At 38.5% G+C, this 24916-nt stretch overlaps 1 protein-coding gene and 1 long non-coding RNA gene across 10 annotated transcripts in view; one reads left to right on the forward strand and one right to left on the reverse strand.

The window, feature by feature from the left end:
* Positions 1-11802, forward strand: LOC308068931. Of its 6 annotated transcripts, XR_013930197.1 has the most exons (5): positions 20-151; positions 5756-5877; positions 6861-6914; positions 7029-7121; positions 9740-9874. It is a non-coding gene; the product is annotated as an uncharacterized lncRNA (long non-coding RNA). The 6 variants fall into 6 exon arrangements; XR_013930194.1 differs by lacking the exon at positions 9740-9874 and adding an exon at positions 11669-11795 and having other exon boundaries at positions 6794-7121; XR_013930195.1 differs by having other exon boundaries at positions 6794-7121.
* The window catches only part of SEC24A (SEC24 homolog A, COPII coat complex component), a 26508-nt gene continuing 3613 nt past the window's right edge, over positions 2022-24916 (reverse strand). For 2 of the 4 annotated variants that reach the window (XM_080400429.1, XM_080400430.1), the window contains exons 2-23: positions 22488-23009; positions 20059-20226; positions 18314-18391; positions 17810-17973; positions 17022-17194; positions 15753-15855; positions 14801-14927; positions 14340-14449; positions 13625-13737; positions 12830-12948; positions 12176-12231; positions 11661-11867; positions 11202-11322; positions 10460-10618; positions 9763-9936; positions 9256-9366; positions 8702-8877; positions 7068-7205; positions 6255-6359; positions 6022-6114; positions 5425-5528; positions 4600-5067 (exon numbers count right to left, since the gene is read on the reverse strand). In XM_080400429.1, coding sequence (XP_080256555.1) covers positions 4953-5067; positions 5425-5528; positions 6022-6114; positions 6255-6359; positions 7068-7205; positions 8702-8877; positions 9256-9366; positions 9763-9936; positions 10460-10618; positions 11202-11322; positions 11661-11867; positions 12176-12231; positions 12830-12948; positions 13625-13737; positions 14340-14449; positions 14801-14927; positions 15753-15855; positions 17022-17194; positions 17810-17973; positions 18314-18391; positions 20059-20226; positions 22488-23009 — 3236 coding nt within the window. In that variant the 3' untranslated portion in view covers positions 4600-4952. Of the gene's footprint in view, positions 4559-4599; positions 5068-5424; positions 5529-6021; positions 6115-6254; positions 6360-7067; positions 7206-8701; positions 8878-9255; positions 9367-9762; positions 9937-10459; positions 10619-11201; positions 11323-11660; positions 11868-12175; positions 12232-12829; positions 12949-13624; positions 13738-14339; positions 14450-14800; positions 14928-15752; positions 15856-17021; positions 17195-17809; positions 17974-18313; positions 18392-20058; positions 20227-22487; positions 23025-24916 lie in introns of those variants that run through there. The other 2 variants (XR_013930190.1, XM_080400428.1) reach the window with 2 other exon arrangements.

The raw sequence follows: 24916 nt of genomic DNA on the forward strand, positions 1-24916 counted from the left end.
CCGGCCTCGGAAGTGACATCCCGGCGCGGGAGGCGATGGGGTCAGCGCTGTGAGGGGGCGATGGCGGCGGGGCGGTGCCGGCCCGGCGGGGCTGAGGTGGCGGCGGGGAGACGCCGCGCTGACGGGAGCCTGACCGACATCTTCAGCCATGGTAAGGGTCTGTGCATGCCTGTGGGGAAAGCGGACCGCCGTGCCATGCCCCCCCGCTCCGGCGGCGGCCGGCCCCGCGCTTAGTTTGCTTGGAGGTCTGGTGTCGGTGATGCCGGCCGGTCCACCTCGCCTTCAGTGAGGGAAATGTGCTCGCAATGCAATATAAAATCCAGTACAGGGTGGTAATGTTCCCCTTACCACACGGAGAGGCGAAAGCAGTGTGTTGCGTAGAAGCTTCAAGCGGTACGGTAAGTGAACGTTCACACTTCTCACCAAAGGAGTATTTACCTCACGCTAGAAAAACAGCCGTTTAATCATGATCATACAAAAGCAGCAGAACATCAGGGTATGGAGCAGGCGAGGCTTACAGCGCTGTTTGGTTTCCAGCACACCATGTTTTAATTGTCACACCCCTCAGCCAGAACGGATCAGTGCTGAGGGAGCCCAGTGCTGGGTTTTTGAGGTTTTCTGTTAGAAAATCTTTAAGTGCTGCTGTGCAGCTGGATTTAAGCAGCTAATTTGTCATCTCAGCCACGCTCCAAACGAGGGAAGGGAGTATGCTGTCTATTGGAGTGCCAGCAAGCAGTGTTTCTGTGTGTCCATGAAAGGGATACACACGCAGGGAAATGCCTCTCAGGACGGTTAGGCTGCACAGGTCACATTCCCAAATCGCATTCCCAGTGCAGTGTCACCACGCTGCTGTTAATACAGTAAGCAAGTGAAGGGACTGACTACACATACAGAGGAAAAAAACAAGGGAACAAGGACCTCTCCATGATTCCACAAGTACATTATAAAACAGGGAGCACCTTTGGATCTTTCTAGCAAGATACAGTTGGCATAATATTCACATTTATGTACAAGAAGTCGTCAGTCACCTCTGCTTGCTTGACAAAAAGCGGTAGAACTGGGCCACAGTAGTCTTTCCGTAACTTAGCATTCACATAGCTAACCCACACAGCAAAAGTACCTGAAAGCCAAACCAAAGGAAGACACTGACATGGACACTTCCCATCAATACTTCAAACTAATTACCTTCACCATCCTTGACAGAACAACTTGCACTCCTTAACACACAGACTGCGCCACCGGCACTTCAATTAGAAGCAGGACTTGGCTTCGAGACCCTGCACTTGAGTTCCAAAGACCAGTGCCAGAATGGCTGCCTGTCAGTTGCACAGCCACAGCTGGAGTGGTGAAATTCAGCAGCAGCAGGGCAGATTGTTACATGTATTGGAGAAAAACATTATGCTGACAAGTCCAGTTAATATTTCTACAATACTAAATGATTTACAGAATGATAGAATTCTGTATTCAAAAACTGTTAAATATAGAGGTCAAAGTACCAAGCTCATGCATTAACTTATGTATGATGAACCAGAAGCAGCAGTGATGACGGCTCATAAAAAAAACTGGCAAGCATAAAATGGAACATTTATTACAAAGAGGTGTTGAAAGAATAGGATGTTAAATAAAGATATAGGATTACCTACAATGAAATTGATCACCACCTTGGGAACACTGCTGAAGACTAAATTCCAACCATCAATGTCAGCTGGCTCTGGAGCCCAACTTCCAGCCAGATGGTGGGGTACCACACGGTGGGGTACAGCACTACTGTGGGCTTACTGGAGGAACAAACCCCATAGCAGAGTAACAGTGCTGACAGAGATGCTCTGAAGGGACAAAAAATGCCAGTGACAGAAGAAAATTAATTTTCTCAAATTCCCTCTCAGTTTGTACCATCTAAATATATTAGGGTTTAGCTAAAAGTAGAATTTATCATTCATTGGTACATGGTATTGATCTCAATTGATCAAATATAGTATTCAAGTTATTTTTATAAGAAAGGAGTGATGGACTTGCAGGAGTTCTTTCAATTAATTTTATTGAGTAGCCAAATCTGATAAATTAGCACAGATAAAATAAGCATTTGCATGTGTTACAAATGACTTTTTACAGGAATAAAACAGTGAAAATTACAAACTGTAAAAAGGAGGACAAGTAAATCCTGTCTCAAATTCAGAAGGGGGGAAGATTTATAACTTTATCCTGAAGATCAAGTGTTTGAGTTCAGAAAACAAAGATTTAATAGTACAATATTGTACACTACTTTACAAAATTAAATTTACTATAAGGATTACATCCATAATAGTAAACAGAACCTTAAAATCACATTTAATGGTCCCTTACTTAACAGCCATTCTGCATCTTTGATTAAATTCTGTTAAGAAATTAATTCTAAATAAAAGTGAATCATTCTAGTTATTGCAACACAGTCTACATGGAGTTAGATTCAAATATATTAAATTAAAAACAATAATGAAAGCAAAGTAAAATGGATGGTAACAATGTTGACTGAACACTAATGTGTCAGATACAGAAATAGTTTTAAAAAAAAAAATCTTCAACTAGAAAAATAGAGTATATTTGCAGTGGTAGAGTTGTCATACTGAGATCTAAATACCAGAGTCACTCTTGCCTATTTTTGCAGTTCATCTTCAGCATCCAGGTAAAAATGACAAATCATAGGTAGTTTGTTCATCTGTCCTGTGTTGCCCTTACAGCAGTACAAGGTGAATCAGCAGGCCTTTCCCACTGTGAGGGAATAAACTAAAAAATTTCAATACAGAATTTCTTCTGAAGTGAAGAGAACTCCAAGAGGGTTCATCTGATTCTTGTTTGTAATGTTTTGCTCTGTAAAAATTAGGGACTCTAATTCAAAGTTGTTAAATGCCATAAAGACCAACATCTTTACCCATTAGTTTGGTATACATAAAGCAATGAAGCCATCTCCAACATGTTCTTTTTTTTTTTTTTTAAAAAAGGGATATAGTAGCAAAATAGTCATAGTAAGAAACAGACTTTGGGTGTGGTGTTAGATGCAAGGATGATTTTCAGTATCTGAGTGATAATATACCCAAACCACAAGTTTTAAGCCAGAACCTATGCTAGTGCATAGCTTCCGTTTATGATTTAAATGAAGACACCCCTTTCCCCAGGAAAAAAAAATATTAAAAAAAATCAGACTGTCAAAACTTAAAAAACCTCTTCACTATGACTAGAAAGTGTGCAATTCTCTGAAAAGCTGTTCAAGTAAATATACTCCTGTTTGCTATGGAGACAGCAGACAGGGAAGCTTAAATTGGTTCTATAATAATCTTTTCATGCTACTTTAGACGTTCTGAACGTTAGCTTTTTGTGCTTAAGCAGCAAGAACAATTTCCCCAAAGAAACTCCTCCCCTGAAGTAAGGCAGCTCCTGACAATCACATGCAGCTACAGCCTGAAATGGTAGCAAATGATTACACTATGATGTCCTTTGACATTTGTGTCACTGAAACACCATTTATAGGTGTTTTACGTGTTCAAGTTACTTGCCCCAGGAAGTAGGTTTTGACCTTTTAAGTTTACCACTATTAAACAAAAAAGCAAACCCAAGATCTTTCCATGTGAAACACTTCCATAGGCACACAGATACTGTAACTTAAATATTCTTTACATTTGTAGCTATCGGTGATAGCTTAAACTTCAAAACAGAACAATTATCAATTCACTTTTATAAAAGAATTTAAATATTTTTGTATATAAATTTTCACTTCAAGTCCAATGTCAACTTCCATCTGTAGCTCTGGCAGGGATCTGAGAGTATATTTAAAGCTTTTATTAATGGTGCACACTGGCTTTGGACCCAGGCTCATTACACAGCCGCAGTAAAAAAAAATAATTTTGAAAGCTTCAAGTGTGTCTCAAACCATAAACATATCTTCAAATGCAATACAATTTTTTTGTCTTTGGAAAAATTATTTCTTTTCCAATTTTAACATTGGTATATTCAATGTTGTCTCAAAACATTAGGTTTGAAGTGCTGTCATACAAACTCACCTCAGAAACACACCAGATTTTAGGGGCCTAACATTCAGTTAATGTAAACAAGAGCCAAAAGTCTACTAAACATAAACCACAAAATCAGAGATAACCTTCCTTGCCCTTCCCCTCCCATGCCATTCACAAACAGAAATTAAAATAATTCCTTCTACTGAAGAAAAACAAAGCTTGCCATCTACCTAAGTCTACTTTTGCTGCTGACTCAGACACTGACTTTTCAAAATGTGTCTCTCATAGGGCCTGCCCCTCCCTATTTTTTAATTAGAATACTGACTTATTAAAAGCTTTAACAAATTCGACCATCTTGTCCGGGTTAAGCTTACCTTTAGTCCTATTAGCCATAATCCAATCCAAGCACTGGATTCTACGCTTCATAGGTATTTGTTCGTTTCACAATGAACAGTTGTTTCATTGCTACTTTAAGCATTAAGTTGAACACTGAGATGCTCTGTCTGTAATCACTGGATGCACTTAGAATGAATTTCCCTGCAAATCGTGATCAGTATTGTGAGGTTTTATATCTAGCAGCAAAAAAAGAATAATGCAAAGAGTTACGGAAATATACATTTTGAACAACAAAGAAGTCTTTATTTTACAAAATGTATTTCACCTTTTCAGTATTGCCTTTGTAAATGTACTTCATGCTGCAAGTACTTACAGTAAAAACATGATTTGCAGCAAATTAAAGGTGCTCAACCAGTTCCAACAGTTTGATAAATTTTTTTTAAGGTACAATATTATGTAGTTGCACATTTGATTCTCAGATGTGGTCCTTTATTTGCTTTAGTTCGTTGAAATCACAGTGAGAACTTCTCATCAACTGCCTCAGGCCACAGATTTAATGAAGATATTACAAGCACAATCGTTCTTTACTGCAAAATCTTTCCTTAAAGAAGAGAGCCAAACACTAGTGTTTCATTTATTCACTTGCTGCTGTATATGAAGGAGGAATTCATAGTATGATAAGGCTGATTCTGTTCTGTCTTCAATCATATTTTGCAGAAAACTTGATTTCAATGGACTGTCATCCCTTAAAAATGAAAATACAAATGTCTGAGTGAAATAAACATTTGCCAAGTTCTACAGTGCAATGCATTAATAAAGTTACAGGTCAAGTGGCAAGATATTTCAAGAGCTTAAGGACATATGAAAAGAGGATCTCAGATAGCCCTTGTGATTAATCCTAACAAGTGCATTATCAGCATTTACTTCATTTATCTGACGTTAACTAAGGATTGTTCTGTGACATTTCATCTCTGTTGTCAAATCCATTAGGCACACCATGCACAATTACTAAAATTTCCATTAAGAAAGTTCAGGATAAGATATCCAAATATGTATTGTTAAGAGGTCCCTAAAAGAAGCACAAAGACTTAAAAACACTTACTTTATTATATATAGTATAGGAAAGAATGGTCTCTGTTCCCTCAGCCAAGAAATGAAAGCTATTGTTCTGATGGACTCTGCAGTTTCAAGTTCTGGGAGGTGCGTCTGAGAGGCAAAGGGTATCATTAATACATACAGGTTATCTTTCAGGAAAGCATTAAAAAAAAATTTAAAATAGCCCAACTCTATCCTAATCAGGTATAAAGGAAACTCAAGCCAGATATGTTTTGTGATGCTTAGGGCTTGAAACAGCCAAGTGCACTAAACTGGTATCAGCAGCGGCTATCAGAATGGTGATTACTGAGCTGTGATCAATATGTGCTTTGTTGTAGAAACCAAAGGATTTCACACTAACCCACTGCAGTTCTGAGAAACTTAGTCATTGCCAGCCTCTTCTTACTGTGTTTTCATGGGAATATTTATAAAGTTTAAACCTGGAGAAACTCCAAGAGAGGTAACTAATTATTTCTTTCTTTGAATCTGGATTTATAGTGAATAACAACTAAAGGACTAATACTTGAATAGTGGTATTTAGTTCTTGTGAAAATAATATTCTGGCAGCACTGTATGACTGGTGTACAGCAAGGCAAGCACGTACCATATTCTGTGGTATTGAGCCATAATTTGGAACTCCAAGAACTTGGCTGATAAAGCTTTGCCCGCAGTTCTTCCCAATCCACAGAAACATTACCTGAAAGATACCCAGCAATAACACCATTAATCTGATGCAAAACCACATCCCAGTGGTCTCCTATGCATTCTGAGTTCTCAGAAAGAACGTGCCAAATAAATTTGGATACTTTTTACAATCACCACCACCACCACACTTACAGAGCCGGCATCCATAAGGTAAGCACCATCCCTACTCAACTTCTCCACTGACAGCTGGAGAATGGGAGGCTGAGGTATAGTTCTATCATTTATGTTAAGAGCCCCCTAAAGGAAAAAGCAAGAAGAAAAACAGTGGTTCACATCTTGATGCATGGGAACATGCCCAAGAACAGAAGGCTAAATAAGAATAAGACATATTATGCTGAATACTGAAGCTGGACCCTTTTCCTCAGATTCAAGACTACTTCAAGTGCATAATTTATTTATGTATACATTTAATTGATAACATTTGTTTTATAATTTTATTTATATATTTTTATTTTATTTAGAGAGGGTATACTTCATCAGCTTAATCTTAATTAGTTCTAGAACTTGAATATCAGATTTCTTATGTACAGTTGATGTGATTTCTAAAATTACACAGGCTCTTGCATAAACATTCTCTCACTGTTCACAGAACTACTTTGACATTTAAAGGAAGCTACAGAGGGACAAAAAGTTAAACTGTTATACTGTCTTTATGTACACGTGATTTATAGTGCAAGATAATGACACAAGGCAAAAAGTGGAGTAAGTTAAAAAAAAATCTTCCCCATCCATCCATAGCCAGAGCACAACTTCTCTCCAGAGTTCATCAATCCAGTCCCAAATAACAAATGCGTAAGTACAATAATGGGAAAACATGAAACAGTAAATTTTACCTACACAGTTTCAACATGGAAAACTTGTGAGATTTTTAACACAAATTTATTTTCACATTGCACACATCTTTAGGATCAGAAGAACAGACCGCGTAGCAATGCAAATACTCACCTCATCTGTGAGATTATCAACTCTGTACAGACTGGGATGTGTCATAAGCATGAGGTAAACAAGGGGCTGGTTTTTCACTTGACACATGGTAAAAATGCGTTCATCTAAACGTGTGTTCGTCCCAGTTTGAAATGCTTTCTGCAAACAATCAGGCATTTAATTTGACCATTAAAGTGAAGTGAGATAAGCTGAATTTAGCACACCATCTATTGTTATTTTACTTAAGTCTTAGAGATAAGCCAGAAGTATTTTCTCATGGTATGGTATTTCACCACTGCTATTTTACTTCTCTATTGTTGTCTTCGGTGTTTCACATACAAATCATACAAGTCTCCTTATTCCCATTTCTGGGCTCTAGAATTAACCATGACCTTGCACCATCAATCCTTTCTAGTGACCACTACAGCTGAGATGAAAGCATCTTGAAATGTGTCTCTTCTAACATACACCTCAAAAATGCTACTTGCTGGAATTTAAAAGAATAAATTAGTGGAGCAGTTTACAATTGTCTTTAATGTACAGAATTTTAGGTAATTCTGGATTTATAATAAAGATATATAGTCCTGGCTTGTTGGGACAAGAAAAATCAGCTATAACAAACAAGGGCTTGCTCCTCCCACTTGATTGGGTCAAACGCATGTAAAGTCTTCTACATGAAAAAACTCTAATGTCAGCATGAACATGCTAGTAGCAACATGCTGGCTAATTCCTTATCAAGAGGTACGAATCAGAAAATTCTAGAGAGAACAAAAAGCCAGCTTATCAACATTTAAAGTTACTTCTAATATCGGTTCAGGAACAACCAATCAAGAAATACTTAACTGAGCAAATATTGTGAAATGCTTTAAATCTTTTGCAACAACAGCCAGCCAACTACTACTCTGCCAGCCAGCTAGCTCTCTTTTAATCCAGACAGAACAGCTGTGTGGATCGACATTTCCAGAAACGCACAAAAGTTAGATCCCTGAAAAAACACTCTACCAGTACCCTACCACGTTCTCTAGACTAGTCAGTATCTTTATTTTCCTATTCCTTTGCTTAGAACATGTACACTTTTGTTCTTATACACACTTCCAAACTCCCACTTCTCAACTAGATCAGTTCTCCACAGTGATACTCTTTAAACATCATCTCTATCTCCTGTTGCTCTCCTCTGCAGGCAAGGGCAGAAGGCCCATTACTCTGATACATTTGCTCCACAAAATTCTCTAAATCCCTCAATTTTTCATAACATAACAGACTCAAAGACAAAACCACATATTCGCTACCTCTAAGATCATATGTTGTCTACCCAGGCCTAAGAAACAATTAAATAGGCTTTTTTCTACATTGACCTTTCAAGTCATCAAATTCTGGGGTGCAGAGAAATGGAATTGTTATCTTGAGAGAACTTTATCTGTGCCAGAATAGCTGTTGCCAAATCTGTAAAATATCTCAGTAATCTAATAGCAAACTGGAGGGAGGCTGGTTTTATTAAATGACCTACATCAAGCAACTTCTCAATTTTGAGTCCTACAAGAACACTGAAAGAGAAGGCTGATGCTATTCTGTATATCAAAGAAATGTCCTTTTACTTCAGCTTGACATGCCAGACAGACAATCATCCTTTTGCACAGCTTCCTTTTAACTCTTACCTGTTTTAAGAGTGCCAGTACATAAAGTGGGAAGAGCCGTAGTGAGTAGGGGGCCATGAGACCAGGCTGTTGAATGCTTAGGACTGATGAACGATAAGCAGATAAAGAATCTATCACTGCGTTGACCAGGGCATCCCGAGCATCACTCAAGGTAGCAGAAACCGATCGGTCCACAGCTAAAAAGAGAGTACAAAGCTCAAGTAAGAGGCTTTTTCTCCCTTGGTAGGAATACAGTCACGTGTTAACTTTTCTCATTTTAACACATACTTCCATACATTTTAATATGCTTTTACTACACTATAGAGGAAGTGTCACGTGATTAATTAAAAAAGCCAGGGTCTTATGATGATGCACCAAAGACTAACTCCAGGTGACTACATAACTATACTGATAGGAAGCCAAGCATCAAAAGGAAAACCCCCAACTCTTAGGTTTGCAACTAAGAAAGCACTCAGTGAGAATCTTTTCTTCTAATGTTACTTCCCAGGGGATTACTGCCCAGAGATTTAGGGATATCATCCATCCATATCCAAACAAGCTCTTATCATGCTTACCCATATTGGCTAACAGCCCCGTGATGGCTTGTACATCTGCCCCTAGGTAGACATCACTCAGTGTTGTTACAACAGGTAAGCACATAGTGTGGACACGAATTCGTCTTTCACCTGTAAGAAAAAAAAACTGTAGTCTCCAAACATAACTCTTGTTTTATGAAACAATATGAGAAATGCCACTGTTTACTCAATAGCAAAAAAATTAAATAAGATCTAATCTAATTTATCATGCAAGTGGTGAACCAGGCTATTTCCAGTAGCTTTTAAAAACTGTTAGTTCTCAGTTTCTGGGTTAAGTCTACCTATTTTCAGAGCAGAACTAAGTTTCCCAAGAAACTTCTTGGTCTGGAAGAAACAACAAAGTAACACATCACAGCTGTGATCTTGATATTAGATAAAACAGTTTGTGTAAATTACTGCAACTGAATTGCAGCTGATAAATGGACACAAAAAGACTCATCCAAATACCGTGTTGTTGATGCAGGTGACACTGCCTGTGTACCTTACCTTTGCTGGATGTGTACAGGAGAGCTGACTGAAAAGAAACAACCTGCATATCAGTAAGACTCTCTTCTACTGACATTTGCACAGCATATCCTGCATCTGGGTTTACATTGGGTAATGACAACAAGTCTGTAGATCGTACGAAGAAGTTCCCATGGAAAGTATGAATGGAAAGACCTACAAGATAAGCATCGTATTGAATCGATTTTATTTTTGTAGTCATGAAGTACAGACACTGTTTACACATCTGCTGTCACTGTTAGATGGCTCTGTATCAGAACATTAAGATCCTTCTCAATGAAATCAAGTATCTTCGGGAAGGGTAAATATCCCAGACAACTAATCCATAGAATGCACAAAGCCTAGCAGAAAGCTGGCAATTGGAAGTCAAATCAATGCAGAATAGTAGTAAGTCTCTAGACTATAAAAACCAGTCCCTTGTTGGACATTTTGTTGAAATAGCAGTCCAGTTTTAACTACTGTAAAAAAGAGGTGGCGTGCCAATGAAGATACTGCAAACAGTCCTTAATAAATGGTCTGACTCCTGATACTGAATTTTACTTTTCTAATCTTTGTCTTTTAGCCATTTAGGCTTATATAACAGTCAAAACAATCAAAACATTCCCAAATAACAGCAAACGCCCACTTGCCCTCTGCCCCCCTGCAAAAAAAAAAAAAAAAAAAAAAAAGGTCTTCAAACCTTTGGTGCATCTTATCCTCATCACAGCCTCAAAGCCAATCTTTCTAGTTAAATATCGTTTCAGTTCCTTTTGTAATTTCTCCACCTGGACAGGGTTGTGATTATGATGGTAAGACTGGTAGTAATAGACACTACCTGCAGAATACCTCGATATACAACCTGAAACAAAACAAACATAAATTGGTGAGTGCAGACAATTGCAGCTGTGGTCTTTAAATATACCAGTTGAATGTAATATTCCCTTTAATTATTAAACTGTTCAAACCTGCAAATAGCTCTGTTACAGTTACAGACCTGCATACATAAACATAGATGTAACACAACTATGTGTTCAAGTATGTATGTAGTTTCAGGTGTGAAATAATTTCACCTTGACCTGAAATTCCAGGTACTTTGTCACTTGAAAGTTGGATTACGTGGACAAAAATAATTAAAATGCTAACAAAGCTTACTTTAAAGATGTTTACACCGATGGTTAAAAGGCATAAAAGGGAAGCATTTTAGCCACTTATACCAGGACCACAAGAATCCTGATTCACTAAGGGAGAATATGAAAACAGCTGGGTTAAATCAGGAAGGACAGAAAGTTTACAGTCCATTCACTATCACTGCTTATCAAGGATGAATTTGCATCTTAATACATTAGATTAATTCAAATCAGGTTCATATACTAAATGTTAATGTAGATTCTGTATATTTGCCAGAAGTGTTACATGCCCCAAAACAGCTTAATATGACTTACCCAGAGAAGCCAAGTCAGAATATTGTCCACTAAGAAGAAATAAATCCACTGCAACCTGTTGTCCTGAGCAGTCCAAGGCTAACTTCTTGTAAAAATCAGTTGATGGTGTCAGATGTATGTCCTATTAATACAATGGAGTATTACAACATACAATGGAGTATTACAAAATACAAAGGAAATTCAAACTGATTAACACATTTACTGCCTGTTTTCATGGACACTAATAATTGATTCTCCATCACAGATTACAGTGATATCTTAAAAAAAAAAATCAGATATTTAATCTGTGTTTAAAGTGGGAGGGTTTTGGGTTATTTTTTATTCTTTCTGCTACTTTCAAGAAAGGAAGGCTAGCTCAACAAAAGAACCACAAAATTAACCCAGAACAGGCAATTCTAGAACCACCTGCACGTACAGCACAAGGTAATCAGTTCTCTCAACCTTTTTTGCTTTGCTAACCTTTGCAGATGCTCTTTGGTTTGGCTCTTCTCGTGACTTCAGTGCTCCCATTCCCACAGACGGAAGCTGTGTCTGGAAGACTGAGATTCTACCTCCAGTGGGGGACATCAGTTTAAAGGCAGCCTGTAATGCAGGCCCCAGGGCACTCTGAGTTTCCAGGGACTTGGTAAACATCTGTGGCAAGGTCTTCAACAGATCTTGAATTAGCTACAATTGAGAAAACAAAAGTATTAAAACTAGGAGTCTTCAGAGTTTTCTTTATAGAGCTGACTGCTGAACATCCATAAACATGTATTAACACCTCTGATATTAAGGATAAAGAAAAAGCCATAGCAAAAGTCAAGGCTTGTCTTGTTTCAGCTTAGCAAAAGTATAGTCATGTAGATAAATTAAAAGACCTCTTTTCAAACTCTACATTTAAACTGTAGGTGTAAATGAATATGAACAAAATCCAGAAATTATCAAGCATATTCCAAACTATGTGAATATCACTAATGATTTAAGGTAGTTCTTACCTCTTTATTTTCATTTAAATTTACTAGTAAGTTTTCTGGCATTGGTATAAATACATCTAGAAGGAAAAAAAAAGTATTTGTTATTTTTAAAAACACATCAAGCTTCCCCCCACAACTGCATTTGCCAACCATTATACCTATTGAGAAAAGAACACAGGATCAGTGCGTAAACCCATTTAAAAATAAACTGTGTGGAATTCTTTTTTCTCATACCCATGGCTAGAATGCTATGTTAGAGTAGCTGTCAACAGTGCTGAAGGATAATCAAGACTATTAAATAAAAACACATAGCGGAGAGTGAAAGGTGACTTGAAAGTAAAGGCAGAAGAACAAGGATTAAGCATCAGTCACCACAGAATCCACACAGATTTACCAAGCATCAGTATTTGGGATCATGAGAGAACTCTAGATAATTGTACAAATTAAACTACAAGTTAGGACGGCTGTCTTCATCTTTTAAGTCATAAACAGCCACAGCATTGCTCAGATGTCAGGGGCTTGACAAACACACACACAGACATATGCCACTTCTAAAACCATTACTAGAGAGACTAATGATCTGACTAGGAACTCCCACCAGATGTACTTTGTTAAAAGGCTGTCAAAATCAGCAGTCATTAGTAGATACTAATCACAAAATTTATTTCTCCATACCTTCAATATCTGAAACTATAAGCATCTGAGGCTGAGAGAGACCTTCCTGAAGACTGTAGAAATGGATTGTGCTGTCAAATGTTATGAAGCCTATTTTTGTTCTTGTGTTCCCAGGAAGCCTAAAAATGAGACATATGGTGTTCAGCAAGATGAAATTTCATTTCTGCAGGCTTTTTTTTTTTTTTTTTAAACATCCACTGCACCTGTCCAAGGTTGTTACCAAGTCGTTAGCTTAACAGCTACACTGCAACAGCTTAAGTAATTTTGGAGAAAAAAACCCAACCAACCAACCAATCAACCAAAACCAAAAAAGAAGCGCACAGTAGTCACCTAGCAGACACTCAAAGTTTTTTTTGAAAGGGTAATAAGAAATGGAAGAAAACGAAGAAACAAGCTGCAAAGTACCAAGCAGCATTTATGTAAGTTCAAACAGCATGTATTTTATGAAAAGTTTATTGGATGTATGCATTCCTTTCAGCAAGTACTTACCTCAATTTCAGCTGTTCAAAAATACAGTTCAAAAGACATCATAAACATTATGTTTATTCCTTTTTGGGACTGGTGAAGCAGATAGGAAGGAGACAGACTCAGAAACAAGCCTCATAATTACCTTATATCAGTGCAGCTGTGATGGGGAAAAGACTACAGCTTTACGCTACATTTAATACAACATTGGCCATTGCCAGCCAACACTAGGAAACTTCTCTTCTAGACAGGAAGTCCTGGCATGTTTATGTCTACTGCAGGTTTCGCAAGAGGAACAAAAATAGGAGATTCTAAGAAAAAGGTACTTACAAGTCAAGATTGTCCAACAAGGTCTGGCAGACTGTATTCAAGTATCCTGTCTCTATTGCATTATGAGAGACATCAAACACAAAGAGGTACACAGGTGGTTGAGGTGGACGTAGCTGAACAAAGAGAAGATTAAATTTCAAAATTACATTTATTAGACTGGGTTTATTCCTTCCACTGCAAGTTTAAACTCTATTAAAAACAGCACACACGATAGCTAAAACTTCTGAATACATCTGTCTCTTACTGGATAATTCTAGAATTATAGTTTTCTTCCAGAAGACCCACAAACACCTACATATTCTAAACACAGAAGAACTTTGACATCATAAATGTTTAGAAACGAAGAACTACCTGAAGCTCTTCCCAGGAGTTCTCAGATACACTCCTTGAGGCAGCAACTGTTCTGCTGAGCTGGAAAGCATCCTCTATAACAGAGGTCCTCAAACTACGGCCCGCAGGCTGGATATGGTCCCCCAGGGTCCTCAATCCGGCCCCCGATATTTACAGAACCCCCCTGCCTACCCCCTCCCACACCCTCAGCCAAGGGTTGGGGGGGGAAACCAAGCAGCTGCAGATGACTGCCTGCCACTTCATCCACGTGCCGGCCCCCTGTTTAAAAAGTTTGAGGACCCCTGCTCTATAACAAAGCCTTTTCTGACTTCCCTCTGGAAATAAAACAAAAGGAGAGGATAACTAGAAGTAAATAAAGACTTACCATGTATTCAGATGGAGCCATAAACTCTATAGTAGCATTCTGCACTTCAGGTCTTTTATGAGGTTCTCCATAAACTCTTGTCACAGGATTATACATGAATTCTTCAGGAACTATGCAGATAAGTTTATATATTACTACTTAACACCAGTATTAGCTGTGCTACATTTTAAAACAAATACAACAACTCTCTTGTGCTTACTGGGCCACACTTTTTGGAGAACTACACTAGGTCAGACAGCTACTTTGTCACCTGCTAGGGTACCTTGGGAGACCATATCAAACTTGCTGCGCTTCATTAATTGACTGTCTTTGCTCATGGGAAATGTTTCTCATGTCTCAGCCCCAGCATGACTGACAATGATCCCTAGTACTGATATGGCCAACAATATTACAATCTCAAAGGCCAAGGTGGGAAAGTTTAACCTTAACAATTTAAAGCAATAAACACATTTAAAACCTACCATCATTCACTCTATAGCACAAATTACATTTCCATCTCCTTTGGTCTAGAAAGCTGACAAAAGGATTAATGTATGTCCGGCAGGAACGGCATCTCACAATAGTACTTGAAGTGACCACTGGCAATTGCTGGAAAAGAAAAGCTTCCTGTTTTAAAGCACCACCACACTACAGCTATTTATCTGCAACAACATTATCTACACTGTGCTTCCTGGTTAGCTAGTCAAAGCATACTTTTTGAAGGAAGGAGTATTTTTGCATCCCCGCAGCACCCCTTATACAATTCCTTAACAAGATGACTGGTCAGAACTGAACTCCAACCTATTTGACTGTGTACGTTCTGTTTCAAGCCTCTAAAGCCTTGAATTTTACACTGATGGTTTAAGACCAAGTCCCACTCAATACAGATAAAAAAAAAACCACAGAAAACAACCCCTATCTTTTAAAAATTACTTAAAATGTGAAAAATAACAATGTTTAAAAGAGGCACTGCTAAATTCACGAAGTCTCCTGACCATCTGAGGTCATCCAAACCCCTTTAACTTTGTTAATTAATTAAGTTTTGAATTCGTACTAGGTTTGGTATAGGAAATCAGTAACTATAACTGGTATGTGACAAGATAAAGCTATCTAAGCAATACTGGAATGTGTTGTTGCTTTCTGTCACAGTCCAAGTGCTGTGCTGTCTTTAATCTTCTGGTGTTTTGAGGTTTGGGAGTGTTTTTTTTTGATTAAGAAGGGGGGCTTGCAAGTTTCAGAATGGTACAGAGAAAAAACTCGGGAAAATTACAATTATATATATGGAACAGGGAAATGTCAGTTACCAGGGCATTTTTTCTGGGCCAAGATTAGCCAACATACTTGCCCTTCTTTTATAATTCATTGTCCAGCTCTGGACTCTAGTAAAGGCATGGCTGACATTTCAGCATTTAAAGTTTTGAATATTTGTCATACCGATAAGTCTTTGAAAGGATGAAGCAGGAGCCCCAAAGGAAGTTTGGCTTTATTCAGTAAGGCCTGAGTTTGAGGAATGTTAGTCAGGGTACAGCGGAACAACCTACATGGAGGACAAAGGGTTATTTTCAGAGACTTTCAGATAATAAAGTGATGATTTCAGTAGTACAGAGCATCCTTTATATTATTCTAGAGCTGGTGATGTTGACTTTCTGTTTCTAGGTAAAGGATCTTCTCCACCTCTGTCAAATCTTTCCCTTTTAGTCTGAGCTTGACCCAGAGTACATACTTTGAGTTCTTATTTTATACACTTTCTTTACACAGAACTGAGTGTCATTTTAGTCACTGGAGTCGAAGTTAAGCCTAACCATGTTCAAAGTTGCACTACCAAGTGTTATTTTGGAATACCATTTTGAGGTGGCCTTACACACAAATCTGAACCAGCGCAGTTTAAAAAGTTGTCTTAAAATTTATAACTATAAACAATGTCATAGTCATTTTCAGAGACTTCAGAACTCAATGGTTTCCACAAAACGCAGAGATGCACATTACTTCTGCAGATCCAGTCCAGCTTGCTCGTATGAACTACTTCACAAAGACGCAGTTATTTCCTTTATCTGTCATAAAAAGGTTGCAAAGCAGGAGTACCTGGTTATAGGGAGTTTGGTTGGTCTCCTCAGAGAGATTACTTGGGCAACCAAACAGCCAGCCTCTGGTTTGGATTGTCAGCTACCTTAGACTAGCTAGCTAGCTATCTCTTAGGAGATGAGCAGACACTGCAGCTGATCCAACAGAAAAATATAAATGTTCCAGGTGTTTTTTTTCATGCAAAATAGTGTGTTTCTATAACTGTTCTTTGAGACATTAAATGTACATTTCATTTACTCTGCTTTAAGTTGTTGCTTTCAGTACAGAGGTCACTAATGTTTCTGCATTCACAATCTTTTTGGTGTACCTCACTGAAGTGAGTTAACTCCTATTTTATATCTTTGCTCGATCATAGTCAGCTAGATTGTAAAGTTTTTGCATTGTACCCGTCTGTAGCTGCATTACAAGCAACATATTTTTCCTCACACTTTCTACACAGATGATTTTCCTCACTTCAAAGTTTAAACCACTCAACACCTTTATCTTAACACAGTGAAGCCAGTTTTCAATGTTTTATACTCACAAAATTACGGAAATAGATATGGAATTTTGTGAAGAGTTATGTGCAAGTAGGAACTTATACTTCTATTTATTTTGATGAATTATAGCAAACAATCTTACTCAGGATTACAGTTGAGCTTCTGGATGTCTTCATGCAAGTTTGGAACAGGAGCCTTCAAGAGGGTCGTAGGAAGAATATTTCTTTCTTGAAGAAGATTCACAGGTCTTAATCCTTCTTGCTGTAGGCTCAGGCTACTCATAGATGCAGTTAAGTGATTAGTACCCAGGGCAGGCTAGAATGAAACAAAATTTCAGAAGTTAACACTAATTATTTGGATGAAACCCACAGTTCTTTTAAAAAGCAAATATCATTTTTTCCCCAATTTTTCTTCGTTTTCTTTTTTGTTATGCATTAACTGCCATTTTATTACAAGGATATATTTAGATATACTACTTGTTACATAAACTCGGACTTGGGCATGTCATATAACAGAGGCAAATATTAGCATACATTTGCTACAAAGCTCTTGAGATACAGAGGTTGAGCTGGCAAAAGTCTTGGTCAGTTTGCTTTGAAAGTTCAGGAAAAAAACCAAATACTTCAGCTAACAATAGCAACCCAAGGGAAGAAAAACATGCCAAAAGCAGCTGGACGTTCTAAGAGAAATATTTGGACCAGGCTCAAGTACAGAACACTTCAGAAAGAGCCGGCACACAGCTTTTCCAAACTGGCACCAAGGTGTCAGCACAAGCATTCATTTCAGGCTACATCTATCATCTTCAGCAAACGGCACACCAGCCAGCCACGGAAGCAGCACCCCACAGACGCACACCACACACCTATTGTCACTTTCCTCTACCCACACACACCACAGGTAATACCGAAGTAAAAACCAGACAACCTTTACCTGGTGGAAATGTTTTGATCCATCTGGATATTGCAAAGCAGATCCTTGCATTCCTGGTGCTCCGGGTGAAGTATTTTGGTAGCCTGGAGGTAAGGTAGGGTAAGAATACCCAACACTTCTATTCATCTTAGGATTTGGGGGTGCAGAAGAGGGATGTGGAGTTGCTAGAGGCAGGAGTAGACAAATACTTAGAATTAACTGCTAAAGAACTGCAGCTTGCTCTGTGCATTAATACAGCAGGAGGGCTTTTTGTTGTTACTCAGTTTCTAAGTGTAAACAACTACAACTGCTGTCAGTTTTACAAAGTGCTCTTAACTGCTTTACCATACTTACAGGCAAAGGCACACAAATTGTCAAGGCTTCAAGTTTCATATTTAGTTTCAAGACACACATTGAACCAAGGATATATGTTTGCACATAAATGTCTAGAATTTTGTCTTTCCCAGATTCTTTAAAAAAAAAAAAGTTAAGTAACAGTAAGCATTTTTAATTCCAAAGCCTTACCCATGAGACCACCACCTTCTATTGCATCATAGCTGTTTTGCACCACAGACCCATCACTGGCAGCAGATGTAGCATCACCTATTAAGAAAGACAGTCCCAGTAAAAATGTTCACAGACTACTAAAGAAGTTGTAATGAGGTAACTGAAAAAACCCTACTTGCTGGATGACTATTGAGAATAGCATAGTTTGAATCTACTTTGTTTCTGTCCCAGGATGAAACTGAATTAAAAATACATCTTGGCCTTTTTCTCACACACACTTCCCCTGCTGACATGACCACAAAGACCATTCATAAAATCCTACAATCTTTCCTCAAGGAGAACAGGAGCTCCTATACTTCTGGTTGAATGATCTTTTAAGACCACTTCAGACCAGGTATTTGCCGTAGCTTCCAAGCTGATACAAAGCACAGTATCCTCATCAGAGGAAATGTCTGTAGGTTAGCTGCAGTGTTCAAAGTACCCTGGAATTTAGGTACTGAGTTCCCTGAAGAACATTTTCCACCGACAATTCCTGGAAGCACCAAATTCCCTTCACTTACACAGTCCAATACTGCTCACCAAACACCAACAGTTCTGATATGGTCACATACCAGTCAAGATACAAATTTCAGCAGAGACAAGAGAAACCTTGAACCTGAGAGAGGGCTCCCAAAGGACAGCTTTTTGTAAGCTAAGTATGTCTAAATATACAAAACCAATTATCTGTTGCTAAGAAGTAGGTACTCAAATTACTTTATATTATAATTAAAATCTTCAAAGATGACCCAAGGAAAGGAACTTAGATTGTATGCTAATTTTTGCTAGTACGCAGCAGTCAACCTACTTCACAGACTAAACATTTCTCTCTCTCCAAGGCCCTGGAAATATTTCTCTTCATTATGAAGAAAACACTTTCTACGCAAAAGCAGTTTCTAATGCTTTTCGTATGTTCAAAACTAAGCTAAATCTGAATTCTTGTACTTGCACAGCTACCACATACAAGATACCATCAATGTTAACATACAAGGAACTAACAGCTTTGACAGAACGAACTATATATGTAAAAATTAAACTGCTGACTACCACATGGCCCCATGTGGGCCCCACGGGCACTAAATGCAATCCAACTGCGTGTCTGTTTGGTACAGAGCCTTGATGAGTTCTTCAGCGATTGCATATTTGTGCAGGGCCCACAGGAGACAGAAAAGGTCAGGTATCTGCCTTCAAGAGCTGACACTTAACAGCCTTTAGTAACTACCCTCAGAAAATGAACAAATCCAACATATGCGTTTCAGTGATTTTACACAGAAGGGAAGAATAAGGTACAGCTATTAAACTGACAAGGAATTGCAGGGTCCACATTTTAGCTCTCCCTGCAGAATAAAACGATACAGTAAGTTATACACAGATTACATCCTGCACAGCAGTCAGGGATGCAAAGAAATCACAATTTCAACATTACTTTAGAGCACTAAAAATAATAATAAAAAAAAGAGATGGCAACTGTGGGAGACAGACATATCAAACACCGCTCTGCAATCTGTTTTGAAGCGCTCATTATTTTTATTTTATTAACAACTGTCAACAAGAAATATTTTACTTTCTTCCAGGTCCTTACCTGCTCCTGTCAGATAAAATTATGCTGTGTTGTATCAATTTTATTATTTGAGTCTCTAGTAGAGCAGTGTACTTGACTGAAAAGGTTGCATATTAAAGTAAGTTGCAGTGTTCAAGTTCAATAAAAAGAGCAAATTATTTCTTACCATCTCGATTTGCAGCTGAATTTAGCAGAGACTGTGTATTAGGTGGTCCTGCTATCAGTGTTGATGGCCTAATTAAAGGTGGACCACCAACTGGAGGAGGTCCTAAAGGTGGCCTTGCAGGAGGGTGAAGTGGAGTTAAAGGCTGAGTCACTGGTGGAGGTGCAGATCCTGTAAGGAGATTAATTTTTAGGAGGAGTTTATTCCAGCTGGAAAAGTCACAGATGTTTTGTTATGCAAACACACAAATCAAACTCTAAATATTCCTCTTATTCAAATGATAAACAGCATGAGATTCATAAATCCTAACATGCCTGTAGAAAGTTTCATAACTTCAGATTGTTTCGTCATGCTTTTCTCATACTGGGGCTCTGTAGCTATTATCCATGATCTCTTTCAGCTTTTTGTTGCTATTATTGGTAAGAATTTCAAGAGATAAAGAAAGCACCCCAACTTCAATTACTGAGTCTAGACTTCATATAGTACAGCCCCATATGAATGAACTAGGACAGATTCCTTTTGACAGGATGCTTGTCTTCCATTTCAGTAATCTGATGCAAATCAGCAACGTATAGATTCTATAGCTACTAAAATTACTTAGGAGAAATATTTCACTTGGGAAAGCATCAGCAACGTGCGGTTTGAATAAACTTGCTGTACAAGCGAGAAGTGTTTTGCTCCAAAATGTTTAATCCTCCACACTAAAAGTCACAGGAAAGTTCTTAATTGCTTCGATTTTAAAATTCTAGGACTTTCTCAAGCCTTAGAAACCAAATTGTTTCCCTTCAAGTAATGCCAAACCCTAAGTGCACTTCTACCCCTTTGTTCCCTATTATTCCAGAGGCCAGTATAACTGCCCTTTAACTCTAGGAAGACACCAATGGTGTTTTAATATAAAAGTTAGCCTTTCAAAAGGTAAGGCTAAATTGCCCAATATCACCAGGTCTCAACATGTAACAGAAGCCTGTAAGCCATACATGAAAGTATACTGATGAATTCCCCACTACACAAAATATGCAGGTTCATAAGCCTGCACAGTGAGGTCACATCTAAAGGAGCAAGGAAAGAAGAAAGCAAGAAAAAAATAAAATCACATCCAGTGAAGTTATCTGTTTGTTCATTTAGTGTTTTATACTGCAAAACTAATTAATAATTGCTATATGCAGGCAACACTATCACAAAACTTGGAAGAGACCCTGTGTCTAAGAGGCTGCCTACAGTTGGCCATGCTGGCAGGGAGCTGGCAGACCTTTGTTCTAAGAACGAGCGTGGTCACCAAATGAGCTAAATTGATTTTGAAAGTGATCATTGTTCCACAAAAAACTACCACGGAAATTGCTCAGGAGGATTCACCACTGAATGGATGTAAGAACTCTCTTATTCCAGACACTCACTCATTTCACATGCCATTTTCCAAAATTTCTCAGCATATTTCTCACTAACTCCGAAGTACTAATTGTTTATTCCAATAAACTCCTATGAATAGTTAAGCTTAAGACAGTTTGAACATCACACCAAAATTAGTCAGGCATGTAACAAAAAACTAGCATCAAGAAAAATCTCTAATGAGGCTAAAAGCACTTCACCAAAAAAAATAATTTGCTTAAACATTGAAAATATTTCTGTACATAACTCCTATTTGCATGTTCCAATACAAAAACTTCTGTAACAACAAACGGCAGTTTGGCAAAGAGAAACGTGAGTATTAACTTTGTTTCCATAATAATCACAAGTTGCAAAACAGAGCCATTTAGTGTTAGAAAAGCTTTTCACCACTGCCTATACCAGCGGACAAGGAGCAGGAACAGAAGTCTCATGCTTTCAGAGTACTTTCCAAAGACTGACAATTATTATTAAATAGTGAAAATTACAAGTTTGGAGGGAGGAAGCTTTCCATTGAACAGGCCTCCATTTCAATGGGCAGAACACTTTGCAGTTTTCTTTCCAGGCTGTGCTCAAGTTGTTTGCAACTACCTGAGGCTGTTCAGAGAAGTACCTGAATCAAGTGGTTAACAGAAAGGCTGACAAGCTTTACACTGCAAAAGATCACACTCGTTAAATAGGACTAGAGTTTTCAACCGTGAGGTCCAGATGTCCCCACTTGACCGAAAAACGCTGATGCTCCAACAGCCACCCCAAAAACGGTCGTGGTCAGAGAAACAGCATTACCCACACAGCTTCCCAAAACAACAAGACACCGTTCAGGTGATACCTGCTTGAGCCAACTGAAATGCCTGACCTGTGCACAGAGCTTCAATTTCTAATCCAAAGAAACCACCCCAGTATTTGTGACGTGCATTTTTTTGAAGTATCTGCTTTGATAATCTCATTCCACAAGCGTTCCATGTCGCTGCAGAGTCAATCCTGTATTCAGTTTTTAAAAAGGACACCGAGACCCGCACACTGGTACAATATCAAAAAGTTATTGTTACCTGGCTTCATAAAGCTGTTCTGAAGCGGAGGGCCTCCTGGAGAAGCAGCATATCTATAACTTCCCGGAGGATTTGTATTTCCTGATAATGACGATGGTGGCTGAGCTGACCCTGTCCCCGCCACATGAGCCAAATGGCTTGTTTGAGACCCAACTGGCTGACTCACAGGAGTCTGGCTGTACTGCCAGTTTGAAAGCACTGGTGGGCTGGCTCCAGGAGGAAAGTTACCAGCAGATGATACAGCAGCTGAGTTTTGCAATGCAGGCAGAAGCACTTGTGGAACAGGACCTGGCTGTTGTACTGGTGACCCAGAGAAAGGTGCCACTGGTGGTCTATTGAAAGTCTGCCCAGGTCCTTGATAATTGTTTAATTGAGAAACATTCTGAGAGCCACTATAGTTATACTGTCCAGAAGACTGATGTGGAGGAACCTTCACCAGCGTCTGATGCGAATACGATCCTGGAACCGAAGGGCTGTATCCCTGGCCATCTGATGAATGCATCAGCTGATTTTGAACAGGACCTGGAAGAAAAAACACTACAAACTCTTTAGAAAGTCAGCATGGTGTGTCACTTCTGAAAATAAGAGATGTTCCTGGGAATCTCCTTCCTTAAGATTCTTCCCATCTTCCCCTTTTTTTTTTTTTTTTTTTTAACAGTTAGGTGTGACAGAAGTACTGCTGCAGTGGGCATGAATTTGGTAGTATTTTACTATCAACACTTGGATCTTTGTTTTCCTTTATAGTAGCCTTGCATCCACCAAGCATTCCAGTGTCTGAGCACAATCCATCCTCCTGGACTGAAATTCATATACAATACTATTTCTATCTTCAGAAACACCCAAAAGCAAGCTAAAGAGGAACGCTCTCCCACACAGCTGGCAGTAGTACAAGCAAGCAGACTGAAAGTGGAAGCATCCACTACCTAGTAACTCAGTTTCACTTGATAATTGACATCAATATAAACTTTAGCTTACTGCAAAGACTCGAACAGCCAGTTTCAGCATAGGTCACCATGCTGTTTCTCAAGTGACGGAGTTAAACTATGAAAGTTTCTGCAGTTAATTTTAGTAAGAGAAATACTCATACACATACCGCTTGTGAGCAGCCAGCTGGTCACAAACATGGAATGAAGGGTAATTTTATTACAAAATAATTCACCGATCAGGAGACTAAACCATGACGGTTAGTTGTGCTTTTTATGTATTTGTTGACTGGTACAGCTGAACAAAGTTTTCTTCATTTGAATAAAAAAAAACATTTGAAAAAAGGTTAACAACTCTCTGAATAGCACTGGCAAGAGCATTATCATCAGATTTCTGTTTCACACAGGAACACAAAGAGACAGAATAACATGAGATTTCCAGTGCAGTAAGGCCTCAACCAAGGCAGTTACTACTACAGGTTGTTCCTACCATTGTCACAAAATGGACATTCTGAAGGGATACTATAAGTGTTCCAAGTGAAATCCTTCTGAGCAGGACGCATCAGATAACGCATGCCACAGCCAGCCATGACTCCTTAAAAATTACTAAAATGCTTTCCAATGAATTTTGCCAGTTGCATTTATGGCTCCCCTCACCCCCTAAACACACAGTTTGAATACTGGAGACATTCCACATACACAGTTAAACATCTGAAAGGAGAAAAGATCCTCTTCATGGGTTTGAGTTAATACTGTTTTCTTTGCAACCCTGTACTATTTTCCAGATTTCCAGAATTAGTTAGTTGGACAATTTTTTTGAACCTAGACAAACAAAAGCACCTGATTTTCCAGACCAGAAACGCCTGTAGCATTCAATACTTAAATTTTCGAAAACATGCCAGAGAGATTAGCTTGGAGAGTAGATATACATTTACCATACAAGTACTGGAAACAGCTGCCACCACAATGAAGTCACAGAATTTCATTTAACATTAAAACAAAGATGGCTGGTTTCCTATTGCAACATTCTAGTTTAATCTCAAAAGGCAACAAATTTCACATTTCCAAGTTAAAATAACTTTGAACTTGGCTATTTCTGAGAATAAATTAAGCTAAACGCAGAATGCATTGAAATACATAGTTAGGGCAAATACTGCACCAGTCATTGAGCTCCTCATTCCCTAGAAAGCCTTAGGCTACGGTTCACAGGCAGCTGTTACTTCACTGAATATCGTACATATCCACGCTAAGAACATAGCCAAGGCAGCACTACAGTGCCAGTGATCTCATCCTCATTGCCTTTGTTATTTGTGCGTAAAAAGTACACACCACATTAGCCTCTTCCCATTTATCTCAATATGCTACTTCTCATTCAGTTAGGAAATCCAGTTATACCCTACTGTCCTTAGCACGTTGCTCATAAATCTCAGTAATTAATAATTCTCTAAAATCAATAGCAACTAAACAAAAAGCTTGCAAAGATGAAAATGCTAACGAGTATGACTC

The sequence above is a fragment of the Falco punctatus genome (assembly GCF_963210335.1).
Source record: "Falco punctatus genome assembly, chromosome: 8".
Classification (NCBI taxonomy): domain Eukaryota; kingdom Metazoa; phylum Chordata; class Aves; order Falconiformes; family Falconidae; genus Falco; species Falco punctatus.